This window comes from Nuphar pumila, chromosome 3 (assembly GCF_984573655.1).
Source record: "Nuphar pumila chromosome 3, dmNupPumi1.hap1.1, whole genome shotgun sequence".
NCBI classification, from domain to species: Eukaryota; Viridiplantae; Streptophyta; class Magnoliopsida; order Nymphaeales; family Nymphaeaceae; genus Nuphar; species Nuphar pumila.
Window position 1 is genome coordinate 138,285,358 of NC_143251.1, and position 16,073 is coordinate 138,301,430.

General features: G+C 37.3%; 1 protein-coding gene across 1 annotated transcript in view; it reads right to left on the minus strand.

Annotated features, from left to right (window-relative positions):
- Nucleotides 1-6,060: 6,060 nt before the first annotated feature.
- Nucleotides 6,061-16,073, minus strand: part of LOC149844037 (Nucleic acid-binding, OB-fold-like protein) — a 29,788-nt gene continuing 19,775 nt past the window's right edge. Inside the window, exons 9-11 of the mRNA XM_090000277.1 lie at nt 11,643-11,734; nt 9,788-9,851; nt 6,061-6,503 (exon numbers count right to left, since the gene is read on the minus strand). Coding sequence (XP_089856403.1) covers nt 6,399-6,503; nt 9,788-9,851; nt 11,643-11,734 — 261 coding nt within the window. The 3' untranslated portion in view covers nt 6,061-6,398. The remainder of the gene's footprint in view (nt 6,504-9,787; nt 9,852-11,642; nt 11,735-16,073) is intronic.

Here is a 16,073-nt window from a genome sequence, read left to right on the forward strand (position 1 = left end):
TATAAGTATTTTTAATAATAAAAAAAAAACTGAAAATATGGGTCTGGGATTCCATTTTTGTGACATGATCAAACCCGAACCTGGTGATTTGTTATTTGGTGGTGTTCAGATATACTCTAATGGGTTTGACAGCCCTGGCTACCACTATCATGAAGGGGTACAAATTGATCAGACCCAGTTGAGCATCTGAACTGAATCCAACACATTTTTAAGGATATGGATCTCAAAAACAAAATAGGAATGCATTTTGAGATTGGATTCAGGCTTGTATGATTGGATCTTTATTGGGTTCAGACTTCATATATCCAGAATTGGATCAATATGGTCAATTCTTATTACAAGATCCAATATTACCAATTAAAATTTAGATTCTCTCTCAAAAAACAATCAAAATTCAGATCCAAATTTTGTTTAACAGCATTGAATCTAGTTTGGATTTAGACACAGATTCAACCTTGCTGCTTAAATTTGAATATGGTTTGGGTTTGGATTGACCATAATCCAGCTCTATCCAATCCATTTGCATCCTATATTTTTTTAGTTTAGATATTTTTTCATTTTGGGTCATTGTAATAGATATTATATCCAAGTAATTGGTGTGTCTCATTTTAACAGTTTAGTAGGATTATGATTGGCTTTCCTAGTTAGGTTCTTATCTAGATAGAAAAACAGAATAACCTAGGATTGTAATCTCATTTATATATAGATGATAGGGGCAGACAATGAAGATCAAAGTTAACTTGAAATTCAGAATTGCTATTTTATTTATTTCAATTATTTCATGATTTCAATTAATTTATTGTTATTTTGCTGCTTTCTTAGATAGATAATCTTAGTTTTTGATAGATTTTCCTGCAAACCCACTGATGGACTTGCATCAATAGCCGAGGAATGCGACTTTTTCATGTTATTAAGAGTTTAACCCTATTGTTCTAAAATGTTGTTTATAAATCTGCTCCATTCTTCGGTATGGTGGAAGAATAAGAAGAACAGATTTTAGATTTAGAAAACAAAGGGTAACCCTTGCACAAGCCGAAGTGTGGTGGAGAAAGGGTAAGCCCATAGAGTTTTACGCTGCCAAGACAGTGACCGTAAGTATGAGAGCCAACACGGCTAGGTCTCTGTTCCCATGGGCGGTTTCTCCATGTAAATATGTATATAAAAAAAAAGGTTACCATCAAGTTGGTAACAATTAAGCAGTTGCTGGTTTGGTGGTTTTCCCTAAAAGCTTTTTCCTTTTTTTATAAGCATCTGAAGGGCAACTCGCACTTGAACATGTGTTCATATATGTACCAACGGGGGCTCAGTAGGGGTGGCAATCGTGTCGGGTTGGCGGGTCGACCCGACGGGTTGGCAGGTCAGCATACCTCAACCCGAACCCGACCCGTTTATTAAATAAACGGGTCGGCTGTGGCAAACACGAACCCGGCCCGTTTAATAAACGGATAACCCGACACGACCCGCCAACCCATTTAATAAATGGGTTGGGTCGGGTAAACAGGTTCTCAGGTTTGCGGATCGGGTTTGCAGGTTGGCAGACGGGTTGGCGGGTTGACCCACCCGCCTAACCCGTTTATTAAATGGGTCAGCCGGGTTGGCAGGTTGGCATACCCCTAACACGAACCCGATCCGTTTAATAAACGGGTTAGGCGGGTTGACCCGTTTATGAAACGGGTTCAACCCGAACCTGCCTAAGAGGCGGGTTGGCGGGTCTTGTCAGGTTTTGCCACCCCTAGGGCTCAGCTTGTCTGGCTGGAGAAATTAGTGCACGTCACCTTGTGTTTTTTTTTTTGAAAGGCAAGCTGGGATTAGGTTCACCCCCACCAGTTACTCAACATACCATTGGGTTTTGAACCTTTTTTTTTTTCGACAGAGAAAGCTGGGGTTAGGCAGACCCCTACCAATTATACAATCATATCATTTAGGGTTTGAACTTGCAACTTCCCAACACAAGGTGACATGCACTAACTGCTCCTGCCAGACAAGCGGAGCCCCGTTGGTATTGGGTTTTGAACTTGCAACGTCCCAACACATGGTGACGTGCACTAACAGCTCCTACCAAACAAGCAGAGCCCCCCATTGGTGATGTCACCTTGTGTTGGGATGTTGCAAGTTTGAATCCCATTTGGTATGGTTGTATAACTGGTAGGGGTCTGCCTAACCCCAGCTTTCTCAGGCAAAAAAGAAAGGTTTTGACATCTGTTCTCAAGCTTTTATAGGCGTGGCTATGCTCTAGGGATCTTTCCTATGACTAAAGAGGCTCATTGCGGCATCCCACGAGGTATGTAACTACTCAATGTTCACATCCATAAAGGCATCTTTCTAGATGAGAAAATGATTGATCACATAGTTATTAATTATTATATCGAAAGATGTAAGGCTAGCCCTCGGGGTGAGTACCCTCGCTTCTTTCATTAGAAACATTTTTCATAAGGCCCCGTTTGATTGAAGGGGAAACAAGTTGAATAAACATTAGATGACTCCACATTAGATTATTTTCTGCAGTAAAAGTGGAGGAAACTAGTCTAAAATGATATTTTTTGAGAAGAAACTTTCCCCATGCTTTTCATGCACTTGATGAAACATGTGGATCCCATCCATTTTGTAAGAACTTTTTCTTTTCTCCAAAAATTTTTTCGCCTGCAACCAAACAGGGATAGACATAGGATAGATCCTAGAATTAAGTGGTGGGCACTGAAAGGAGCTAAACAAGGAATGTTTGTAGAGCAGGTAGTTAAGGAAGTTGATTGGTGTCTCGAGGAGGATTCAGAATCAATGTGGAATAAGATAGCGGGTGGTATGAGAAAAGTAGCTAAGGAGGTATTGGGTGAGTCTAAAGGCGGTGCACCACTAGGTAAGGATACATCATGGTGGAACGAGGATGTCAAATTAGCTATTAAGGTTAAAAGAGAGTGTTATAGAAATCTAAGTAAGAGTCGTGATAATGAGAATTTGGAGAAGTATATGATAGCAAAGAAGGAAGCTAAAAAAGTTGTTCGAAACGCGAGGGCTAAGGTATATAAGGAGGTTTATGACAAGTTGGATACCAAAGAAGGCGAGACGGATATTTATAGGCTTGCAAAGATGAGAGATAGGAAATCGAAGGATTTGGGTATGGTTAGATGTATCAAAGATGAAACGCAAAGGGTTTTAGTCAAAGATGAGGAGATTAAGGAGAGATGGAAAGATTATTTTGATAAGCTATTTAATGATAGTCATGCTCAAGATCTTGGAGACTTCTCCATTCCTTTTCATGAGATAAATCGTGACTTCATGCGCAAGATTCAAAAGAAAGAAATTGCAGAGGCTTTGAAGAAAATGAAATCAAGAAGGGCAGTTGGCCCAGATGGTATACCTATCGAGGCTTGAAAATGCTTGGGAGAGAAAGGTTTAGAATGGTTGACAAATCTTTTTAACTTGATTTGGCGAACAAATAAGATGCCTAATGAGTGGAGGAAGAGTACTTTGGTGCCTTTATATAAGAATAAGGGTGATATACAAGATTGCACAAACTATCGTGGTATAAAACTCATGAGTCATACTATGAAACTTTGGGAGAGGGTGATTGAGTCTAGGTTGAGGAAGGTTGTCATGATATCGGAGAATCAATTTGGTTTTATGCCTGGAAGATCAACTATGGAAGCTATACATCTTCTTGGACAACTTATTGAAAGATATAGAGAGAGGAACAAAGATTTGCTTATGGTTTTTATTGATTTAGAGAAGGCATACGATAGAGTACCTAGGGACGTTCTCTGGTGGACAATGATGAAGAAAGGTGTTTCTCTCAAGTACATTAGTATAATTAAAGATATGTATGAAGGAGTAGTAACCAATGTCCGCACTTGTGGAGGGGTGACAATCAATTTTCCTATAACGGTTGGGTTACATCAAGGATTTGCTTTAAGCCCTTTCTTATTTGCTGTAGTGATGGATGAACTTACGAGATCAATTCAAGAAAATGTGCCGTGGTGTATGTTGTTTGCTGATGATATTGTTTTGATTGATGAGTCTAGAGCTGGGGTTAATGCTAAGTTAGAATTATGGAGACAGACATTGGAAGCTAGAGGTTTTAAGTTGAGTAAGAGTAAGACAGAATATATGGAATGTCGGTTTAGTAAGCAACGAAGTAGTGATGGGAGTGTAGTGAAGCTTGGTGAGCAAGATATATCGGTGAATGATTATTTCAAATATTTGGGATCCATCATTCAAAAGTATGGAGAAATTGATGGAGATGTAAATCATAGGATAAAGGTTGGGTGGATGAAATGGAAAAGTGCTACTGGAGTGTTGTGCGATCGTAGAATGTCATTGCGGTTGAAGGGAAAGTTTTATAGGACGACTATTAGACCCGCTTTACTATATGGTACAGAATGTTGGGCTGCCAAGAGACATCATATTCAAAAAATGAGTGTAGCTGAGATGCGGATGCTTAGATGGATGTGTGGAAATACAATAAAAGATAAGATTCGGAACGAAGAGATACGTAAGAAGGTAGGTGTTGCACCCATTGAAAATAAGATGCGAGAGAATCGTTTACGGTGGTTTGGACATATTCGGCGAAGGCCTAATGATGCTCCAGTTAGAAGGTTGGAGAAATGGGAAAATATATTAGTTAAAAGAGGTCGGGGTAGGCCTAGGAAGACTTGGATGGAGATGATAGGAAAGGATATGAATGCTTTGAACCTCACCGAGGACATGGCGTTGGATAGAAATGATTGGAGGAAAAGGATTCATGTGGAAGACCCAAAATGAATTTCTTTTTTGGTTCATATCGCTGACCCCAATTGTTTTGGGATGAAGGCGTAGTTGTTGTTGTTTGTTGTTGTTGTAACCAAACAGGACCTACAAGAAGTGACATGGACTCTGGCAATTGAGCTTATAAAACCATTTGCTAAAAGGGTCATCGCTGGTGCAATGGATAAGGCCCTGTGGGAGCTGATAGTTGGAATGGCAGTAGAGGATTCGGTTTTAAAGTTGGTCAGGATACTGCAGTGGTGGTGGTTTGGGAGAATCACATTGAGAAGGCAACTTACATAAACGAGAAAAGAGGCGAGACGGTCGCTTTTTTAACTCGGATCTAAAAACTGGATTAGGAATTGATAACTTCCACTTTTCGCAATTCATAAACTCCTTCCGCTCTCAATTCTCAAACAAAATCTAACATGTTTGAAAGTAAGAAAATGGTAGGAAAAAAGCAAGCAAGAAAGAAAGAAACAGTGGCAACTTTTTCGTCAGTCCAAAGCTCTTTTAAAAACTCAGACTTTTTGACAGAAAATTCCTCCATCTAATCAAAAAATTTCTTTTGAATTAGAACAACCCCCACCCCAAAGCATTTCATTCACTCTGCTGCTTTCCTCCGCTGCACGTCCATCCTCTCTCTCTGGTCTAATCGACCCACCTCTCTCTCTCTCTGCAAAGCAGGGCTGTCAACAGGTCTATCAGGTATCTGACCCAAACCCGGGCAATATGCTGACCGGGTTTGGGTCATGCTTTTGGTTGAGTAGCCAACCCAGAAAGGTTTTTTTTACCAAGTACCCGACCAGAGTATTTTTTATATATTTTTAATAAAAGCAAATTTCCAAAATTATGCAAGTTCCGTTTTGGAATTCTATTTTCAACAAAACCCATACCTAAACCCAAACCCAAGCCTACTTATTAGTTACAAGGGCAGGTCAAGATCAACCGTGACCCATCCCTGACCCAACCCATTGACAACCCTAGTGACAAGGGGTCAGATTGATTCCCTTCTCCGTCTTCTTCCAATAAGCAGAGGGAGAGTTTCCAACCCTAATTTTCTTATTGCACAAAAACGAATGAAATTTTTTTGAAAAAGATCTATCATCAAAACTTCTGATAGACAAAATTTTCTTTTATTATGAGATTTTTTCTTGCTTCCAATCGTGACCTACATGGCCTTCAATGCCCTACGGAGAAAGAAAAATCGACGTGTCATGTCCAGACACGAAAGAATTCAGGATGGACCGTAATGGCAGTAAAAGAGCGACGTGAACGCCAACTACTGGAACTGACTATCCAGAAATTTGTTAGAACAGTTAAACTGAAAACTAAACTGCAGTTCAATATGTGTCATATCATGCAAAAACTTGGAAGTGAGAGATTTCAAACCCGAGATTTACTACAGTTACGAGCAATACGCATCTCAACAAAATAATAAGCTACATTTATCACGCTTCCATCTCCTTCACCATACATATGCACTACAGCAGAGACGAGATCATCCAAGTCCAACCGATGATCTACCATAAGAAGCATGAAATCATCTGAGTACCATCCTTGATACGTGAAACCTATAATGACAAAAACCCTACGCCCTGCTGATAAGAATAGCCTCCAACCACTATATCCCGGTTTCACTGTCGTAAGGCTCAGCATCATCACTTTATGCTTGCGTTGGTAAGAGAAGATGTGCACGGCCCAGCGGATGTCATGAAGGGAACCCCTTTATATGTTGCAATTCCCTTCTCATCAGTACAGAGATGCTGCACCATAAAGAAAACTGCCACAGTTTAATGCATAACTAAAACCTGATATGTTAATTCACAGTTTTATAGAGCTTCAGAACCAGATCACTAGATCGAAGTGGAAAGAAAAGACGAACGTGAAAATGAACAATCCACAGTTTTATAGATCTTCAGAACAAAATCACCAGATGCAAAACATGATCATAGCAAATAAACCATAACACGATACACAGTCCGGTCTACTTAAAAATACACAAGTAGAAGAGACCCTCACTCGTTGAGATCAAATTCATGGTACACATACTCAGCAATGCTCTCTTTCACACACGTAAGAGCACAGAAACACGCACATTTCAGAGGATCTACATACCAGGAGTAGAGTTTCAAACTTTATGGATGGTATTTACCATGAAATGTGTTACAGGTCAAGAAATTCAAATATCAAAGCTCATTATTAAGGAAGGTGAAAAATGGATGGTCTAAATTGTGTCAAATTGCCAAGAAAGAGAACCCTCACATTCAATCACTAGGAAGCACGATTGATACTAACTAAACCATCAAATTCATCTATACAGTCGGATCCTACGTAACATGGGTACTTCAAAACGACCAGCATATTATGTCAATACTGGTACTTCAAGTGCTCCACATACAACATATTGTACACATACAATATACTTCTTTGTATCATATATTTTAATTTTTACTCTGCTGAAATTCCAATAAAAACATAGGCATGTCAAACACCTAAAAAAATTTCTGGAGACATCAATATTCCCATCTCCTTTAGCTATTAGTAATTGTGGGTACTGAAAGATACTGACATGGAAGGACACGCATTGGAAGATAGATATACACATCAACAACTACAATTGAACAAGATGTTATTGTTCGAAGGAGTACATATCCAACTGGATGTAGCAAACGAAAAACAATTCAATGCTCACCAACTTCCTAGAAAATTAACTTGGAGAACTGTGGTAAAGAGTGGAGAAATACAATGAGCAATCAGTGATGGACAAAAAAATTATTGTGGCCCCTTATAAAAGCTTCAAGATGTTGAACGCATGACACGGTGGAATGTGCAAATAGAGAGGGACAGACAAGTGAAATTCTGTGAGGAATGAAATGGCAAGAGAAAAAAGAAGAGCAGACAAGGATTTTAAGCAATAAACTGAATGTTCAACCTAAGCAATGCCTTTTCTCTAGTCTAGACCACCTAGGGCAGGCCAAGTAACAGTGCCATTTAGTCTAGGCCCAGATTGAGTATGGGCCACCATGTAGCCCAGAACCTGGTAAATGCCTAGCACAGCTAAGGAAGGTCTTTCCTAGCTCACTAGTGACCTATGCTGTAGAAACAAAGAAAAAACAGTTTTGGGAGCACTATTTAGGTAATTTTCAACAATATTCAGTTGAAACATGATGGGGCCTCTCTACCCTTCACCATCATTAGCCTATATGGAATTGAAGTTTCAAATCTGCTACCAAGAGACTGGTCCATCACATTCCCACGTTAAAGAAGAATGCTGAACCAGAAAAACCTGTCAAAGATGCATTAGAAATGTAAATGTATAAGAGATTGCGCCTTCTAAAGGTTACAATAAGAAAAAATTAACATCCATATAGGACAATGAATTATTTCCACATCATCAGCAAATGAAGCAAATAAAAAATGAGACTGCATTTGTAGGAATAATGAGATATCATTGTTGTCATAAAATGCAGATTGGAGCAACTTGAATTGCTCAAGGAGGAAAATTGAATCTTAAGTCATGGGTGATATACACACAGGAAAAATTTCTGCAATCCTTGTGAGCAGCTCAACCCAGGGTCACCGGAAGCGCCATAGGGCATGGGGAAGCGTGCTTCCCCGATGTGCATTTCAGAAGCACGAAACGTGGTGCTTCAAAAACGTTCTGGATTGCGCCAAAAAATTGGGAAGCATGCTTTCCCTTCTTTTTTTCCTTTTTTTTTTGCGTTTTTATTTTTATTTTTCTTTCTTTTTTTCTCTTTTTCGCTTCCTCCTCACTTCCTAGGTGGCTTCCGGGTCGCTTCGGAGACGATTGGTTCGCTTCTAAGTCGTCCCTCGCTTCCCGTTTCCTAAAATTTTGAAAGTGTCTTGCTTCCCGCTTCTGCTTCCCCAGCTGGCAACTCTGGGTCAACCACTACTTTTTACCACTTTATGAATGTGGTGCAAATATGTTGGGTGCAGGTAAGAACACAACCCACCTAAGTGGAGCAGCTACAGATCTAAATAAAAAAAGATGTGGGTGCATACACAGAATGGATTATTTGCATGAAACCAAAAAAGGTAACACAGGTTCAGCTAATCTAGGTTTTCCTAATAGGAAAAAAAACGAAAACAAGTTGAACCAATTGGATCACATTAACCCAAATCTAAGACTAGAACAGAGAAGCTACTTGATAACATAGGCCAGATATGGGTCAAACACCACCCACTTTGACCATATATTGTGAAAGATAACATTTAATATAACTTACAAAAAGCTCGTAGAAGAGCTGGTGCTTTTCTGGAGTGAAATGACAATTTATGTTTTTGGCAGTCTTGGCAAGCAGAGCATACGTGGAGAGATGGTTTTTTAGAAATGCATATTATGAATTCCCTCTCGCTTAGGGTACAGATAAACTTACATAACCATTTGATACAAAAGTTCTCAAAAAAAAGGAATACGTCAAAAACCATTTGATACCAAACATATAAAGTGTCATGAAAAATATTAAATCATATTAAATGTTTTAGAATAACACAAAATACAGTCAAGTGGGTCTATTTCAGCATCCTTCATGAAAAACATAACCAATGCCAGGTTTATTAAGAGAACTGGGACAGTGGAAAGATAAATGATGGGGAGAACTCAGAAGTTGGTAGATAGAATTTATTTTAACTAGAAAGCAAACGTCAGATGAATATGATAGCCAGTTCATTTGATTTACTAACTCTCTGCAGGAAAAAAGAATTACTAAACCTAGTGTCCAACACCATATCTTGACATATAAATGATATCTATCTGTAACAGCTATGTACAGCTCAAAATACAGTATGGTATGCAAAATGCTTGTAAGAATGGCACTGCAAATATGCTTCCAACATCACAACGAATGAATGGATGTATTGTTAAATACAGGACGTTACCTAGAATTAATTCTCATTCTAGGGTAAAAGGGAAAAAAATCAATGTAAGGCCTCTATCTGCTACTTTGAAACAGACTACTAGTAAAATGTTCAGTCACCGTACAAGCACCAAATACAAGAATGATTCAGTTACTAAGTAAGCATGTACCGGTGTAATTTTCTCAAATTGTTTCTTCTTAGGATTTAGAACATCCTCTGGCTTCTCATCAAACCTAGAAAAAAGCAACAAAACATAGATAGAGTGAGCCTTTACCAATCTGAAGGATGCACTAAAACCTTGAATTGCTAAATATTGAATGAATTCCAACATCAAATTCAGGAACAAACTTAATTTTCAGTGTAGGTTTTGTAGGGATAACCAACCATCATGACAATATATGAAACAGTTAAAATGATCCTCCTAGATTAACTTAATCAACCACTAAAGAGAAGAACTGCAAGCTCCAACAGTTTCTGAATCAAGAAAGTTACAGATTTGTGATGAATATGGATCTGAATTTTAGATACAGAACTAGGCAAACCAGGTTTGTAAAAAACATGGTTTTTAGGTTTTTAGTCACAAAAACTAAACAAATAATCAGAAGAAAAAATATAAGGCTGACCATTTTCTGGCCATCCATCAGCTGGGAAATGGCTTGGCTGGTGTTACGCTTCATCAATGTATAGAATTCCACAAAATAGATTAAATATTTCCAGCTGCTATTTCATGAAGAAGATCTAAGTCAGAGTCACAAATATTGGTCTTGGCTATATCTTAGCAAGGCTATTTTCTCGTGATAGTACAGGTTAGGTTGATAAATCTTGAGAAAATCTCGGCACTTAAAAAATTAAAAATAGCAGAAATAAGTAATAAAATAACATGTTAGATATAAAATATTACATTTATAAAATTAAGTAAAAATATAAAAGAAAAAAGTACAACATATTTAAGATACAGAAAGCTATTATGATATCATCGCAATCATATCACTGTAAATCTTTTTCTGAAAATCTCATGATATTTTACCTTATAATATTGTTTACCCAACAAAAAAATAGATATAGGCGATATCTGTGATTATAATCCAAGCAATTCATTACAATCATCGATGAATTACATATAGGAATAACTACTTGATATGAATTTTTAGTAACGGACCTTAAGTCAGAATGCATGAGGTCAAAAGGATGAAGGCATGTTAACACACCCATTGTGTTGACTGGCTGTTCATGTACTTCAGTGCTTCATGATGGCAGAGGAGTTTCACTCCTACCTTTGAAATCCAATCTTTTATTTCCACGCCTCAAAATTCAAAATTATATCTGGTGGTGATGATTCTATGAAGCTATAGCAATGAAAATATCTAAAATATCTAAGTTCCCAAAATTTTTCTAAGTAGGCAGGTGTGATCAGTAAGCCACTTGATCCTTGGACAGCCATATAATGTAACCTGAATGTATAATTGACACCATTCTGCTATTCCAAATTCATCTGTTTGTTGATAAAAGCATTCCATGTGCATATAATCAGCTGCATCAAAATAACCTAAATGGAATTCCTCACTTGTATATAGGGAAGGAGGTATGTGATGAGCTACAGGTACAGAGTGAAGAATAAAGATGAATTTAGTGCCAAAGTTGGAGACCTGCTCAATTTGATGCTCGACTAGGCCCATATTATAAATAATCATGAATAGCTTGGGCTTGACCAAGCTGGAAACTACTTTAGTTTGCGCTGAATTGAGCCACATTAGATACATGGTTGGGCCTATCTAAAAGGCTCCAACCTGATTGGACTGGCAAGGACTGCAACAGATGGGAGGGATGAGGATGACCCAAACAAACTTGTTGCAGGTCCAACAAAAATCTATTAATCCCTGATATCCACCACTGCAACGTTTGGTTACAAAGACCATAAAACAAAAGAATAAGCATTTACACACGAAGAAATGAAAATAAAAACATAAATGCCATCAAGAATGTGAATGTGTCATAGCATGACAAAGCAAGAATTTGACATGTACCCTGCAAATGTAACACGTTCACCAAGCCTAGCCCCTTCAGGTGGTAGCAAAGGCTCCACAGTAGTCTGATCTGCATTAGATGCACACAGGACCTACAGGAAGTATAGTCCACACACAAGTCAGATGTATCATTTGCAATATAGATTAAGTTCAATCAGAGAACCAGAAGAGAATATAGCATGCAGAAGCAAGATCTAGTAAAGAAAATAGATACAAGAGGGGCTTAGTAGATTACATGTAGTGCAATAAAAGTCAAATTTCAGATCCACAAGGCTAGAAAGAACGAAACATTAATACATACAATCAAGAAGAGGAACTAGCAAAACCAAATGATGGAACTGTACATGTATAAGTGTGTCCATGTATATGTGTTTTTGTGTGCACACTAGCATGTACCTGTATGAGACGTTGCTAATCAACAACTGTATTTGTTAATAAATTCATGGTCATCACTTTCCTAGGCAACTGAAAAAACTTTAGATTACAAAGAATTCTATAATCGAGATATATATGTTAACAGATAAATGCTGATGCACAAAATCTCAAATTCATCTATGCAAGGCGTTCTGTTATTTCTCTTCATAGGATATTTGAACAGCGGACAAATGAATTTATTAACAAACAACTGAAAACTAATTAACACTAATCCATTTAAGAGAGGCATCTGCAACAAATTCTGCATTGTTTTTTGGAGTCTAAGTAGTGAGAATCTAATTAAGAAAGTGGTTGAATAAAATCCACTAACACTCCACTGGAATCCCTTCTCTATGTATAAAAATTTGCATGACTCAGCAAGAAATCTGAGTGCAAAGACCTACATACTGAAAAAAAGATGAGACAACCGCATTCATCCTTGGATTGAGACCATGACTCTATTTCATTTCTTCTCCATAACTGAAATCATGCATCATTCCACTTTCTTCATTAGAAAAAAGTAAGAACTTGAACCACACCAGGAGCCATTATGCACATCATTAAATAAACAAGGGTACATATTACACCTGCACTCAAGGTGTATGAGAATGGTTAACACACTCTAAATCAGCCAAACATTTTCACGACGAATGTATGTTATCCACGCACCCAAGAAGGTCAACACGTCAATTTAGAGAACTTGAAATCAAGTCAATTTTATTCTGATGAGTCTAACAAATCAACTGAATTGACTTACAAGAGGACAGCTCACAACAGTCCCTTAGTCTACATCATAGTCACAGATATCGGCAATATTTTCAAAATATCGTGATATTATTGCTGTATTTTCAGCAAACGATATTATAGGTAAAATATCACCAAATTGATAATATCGTGATATTATCACGAGAATATTGTGATATTTTTGTGATAATATTGCAATATTATCAATTATTGTTAATGTTTTTATTTATTTTCTACATCTTAGATGTGAAACATGATATTTTCTTACTTATTTTTTCTATATATATATATTTATTTATTTATTTTAGCCCCAAGATCTTCCCGAGATTTTTCTGAGATTTATCACTAAACCTATAATATCACAAGAAATAGCCTCGCCGAGATATAGCCAATACCGATATTTGTGACTATGGCCTACATACAAGCAATTTGATCAAAACCAATATTCTCAAACTCACTAAGTGAATTGAGGATAAAAGGTAGACTCTCATTGACTCAAGCAAATATAGTTGACTTGCCTTGACTAGAGATTCCTCCAAAGTCAAACATCTTAGGAGAACCCTTTGTATGCATGGATCACATACATTCACATGACTCGTGGTTTTGAGCAAGTGTGTCTACATGTGTACACCCAAGATAACCGATATGAAATGTTAATAGAAAGAGACCATGTTCAGCACATGGATGAACAAACAACTCATTCCTCCTGCTCACCAGCTGACTTAAGTTATTCCTTTCTCAACAAGAGTACAACAAGACAGGTGGAAAGTCAGATTTATCACAGCTGGTGATACCAGTTCAGCCATATCTTAAGGTGTTCATGAGGCGACATCTCAAGTATATAGGCCCATCCTGTACCAACCCGTCTATACAAAGGCCTTCACCTTGATTGAAGCTCAGCAAAAGAATAACCATGCCAGCTTTAACTAAAGTGATGAGCTAGTCATTATGTTGATCTGATCCATCAATCTTTAATCCCAAGGTGTTTCCATGATGATCAGCATGCAAGTCATATATGACTTGCCAAGACTTTTTCAAGTTGCCTTCTGATACGATACACACCGGTATCTCGATACGAGTGTTATCTTATGATACATCTTTATAGCTCACAATATGCTCATGTATCTTACGATACACTTCGATATTAGGTGTATCTAAATGCAGGTTAAGTGCACCCATTTTATTTTTTTTCGAAAACATATAAGGCCCCTTGGAGCTAGTTCATATTCATCCCTAAAGAGATTAAGAATGATTTAGGGAGATTTTTTGCAAAAAAAAAGAAGATGATGATGATTGACGTAATTTAATGCATTTTTGTTTGAATTTTTTTTAAAAATGGTTATATAATTCTTTTAAGTATTGAAAAAACACTGACATTTTTTTGTTTATGTAAACACACATTATTATGAATCTTGTAACTTATTAGCTTAGATTCATTATTTAATATGCATATTATTTCATAGTTTGTATTTTTCTTGTGAGACATGCATGCCATTTATACCATATTATCTTGATTATTGAATGTTCGATGTCTTATGCATGCCATTCATAGCACATAATTGTTTTGATATGTGATATTATAGTTTTAGCTTATGCAATTCATTGTTGTTTTTTATGTTATGAATTTTTTAGATTTTTTCTGATTTTTGGGGATTTTTTAATTTTTTATTTAAAAGATTTAAGATACAATACAATTAAGAGATGGGTCTGGGTCTGGGTCTGGGTCTGGATCCAAACCCAATACAGCTGACGTTCCTGGTCTCCTATTGATGCTGAGTTTCCTATTGATGATGGGTTTCCTATTGTACAACTTGTAATATTTTCTATATAATAGAGTGAGCAGATCCAACGTCACAACAAGAAACTGATTGGGAACACCAATGGACAGAAAGGGGTAGGAAACTGAGAGAGTAATTTTAAAAGAAAGAGAGGAAGAAGAAGAAGAAAATCAGAAGTTGGGAAATCCTGAAAAGAGGCAAATAGATAGATGGTAAACCAAGATCTCTTAGGACTTACCTTGGTAGATTCGATCACACACTCCTTCTCTGATACCATGAAATAACTGGTACCTGTGTGTGTATCCGAAGCCATCACAATAAGAGAAAACATATGGCTGGGGCTTTGTTTCTTCAGTTCCTACAATTCCCAATGAGGTGTTTTTGTTGTTCTGTTTAATCCATACTTGACATCAATCCCAAGAACCTCCTTTCTTGATCTCAACTTTAAGTATTTTTCTGTTTGCACCCTGTTAAAATCTAAAATCTGAAAATTTTATGTTCAGCCTTCTTTATCTGCATATTTAGTTTTTTGCAGAATTTTTCTTTCTTCCTTCGCATCACATCACCTATTTTCACATTTCATATCAAAAATTTTCAGGTCATCAGCTCTATTTTCGTGCTTAACTGTTGTGGTTTGCCGACCAAAAAAAAGAAGTCGGCAAAAATATTGTTTTGATTTCTAGGTCCACTTCTCTCATCGCTTCCGAGACGATTCCCGGTTCGCTTCTAAGTTGTCTCACGCTTCCCGTGTTTCCTAAAATTTTGGAAGTGCCTCGCTTCTTGTTTTCGCTTCTCAAATCGCTTCCCACTCCCACATCCTCGACAGGCAACTTTAGAAAAAACTCCTTTATGTCCTTGGACAGAAGCTTTTCACTCAGCTATTCATGTTATAAAGTTGCCCATGAAGATTTTAAATTACAAGTCTCATTATTATTACAGGAAACTCAAATGAACATATTCAGGAAATAAAAAAGGTGTTGAACAAATGTTTTAAGATGAAGGATCTTGGCCAATTGAAATACTTCTTGGGAGTTGAAGTTGATAAAAGGAAAGATGGTCTACTTTTGACTCAACATAAATACATTTTAGATATCTTGCAAAAAATAGATATTTCTAATTGTAAGTCTTTATTAACTCTTGTCTCAGTACACCAGCAGTTGAGTGTTAATGATGGAGAGTTATTATAGTGATCCTACTGAATACAGGAGTATTATTGGAATGTTGCAAAATGAATTATCAAGTGTTTGAAAAGTGCGGGGGGGGGGGGGGGGGGGGGGGGGGATGTTCTATTCTATAAGAAAGATCTCCTCATATTTATGGCGTATTAGAATGCTGAATGGGTAAGAGATCCAGATGAGAGATCAATTTTAGGATATTGTAATCTAGTTTCTTGGTCCAATCATAAACAACGGGTCATAGCACAATCAAGCACAAAAAGTTGAATATTGCGCCATGGCAGCAACAACCTCAGAGTTGACATGGATAAGAAGTCTGT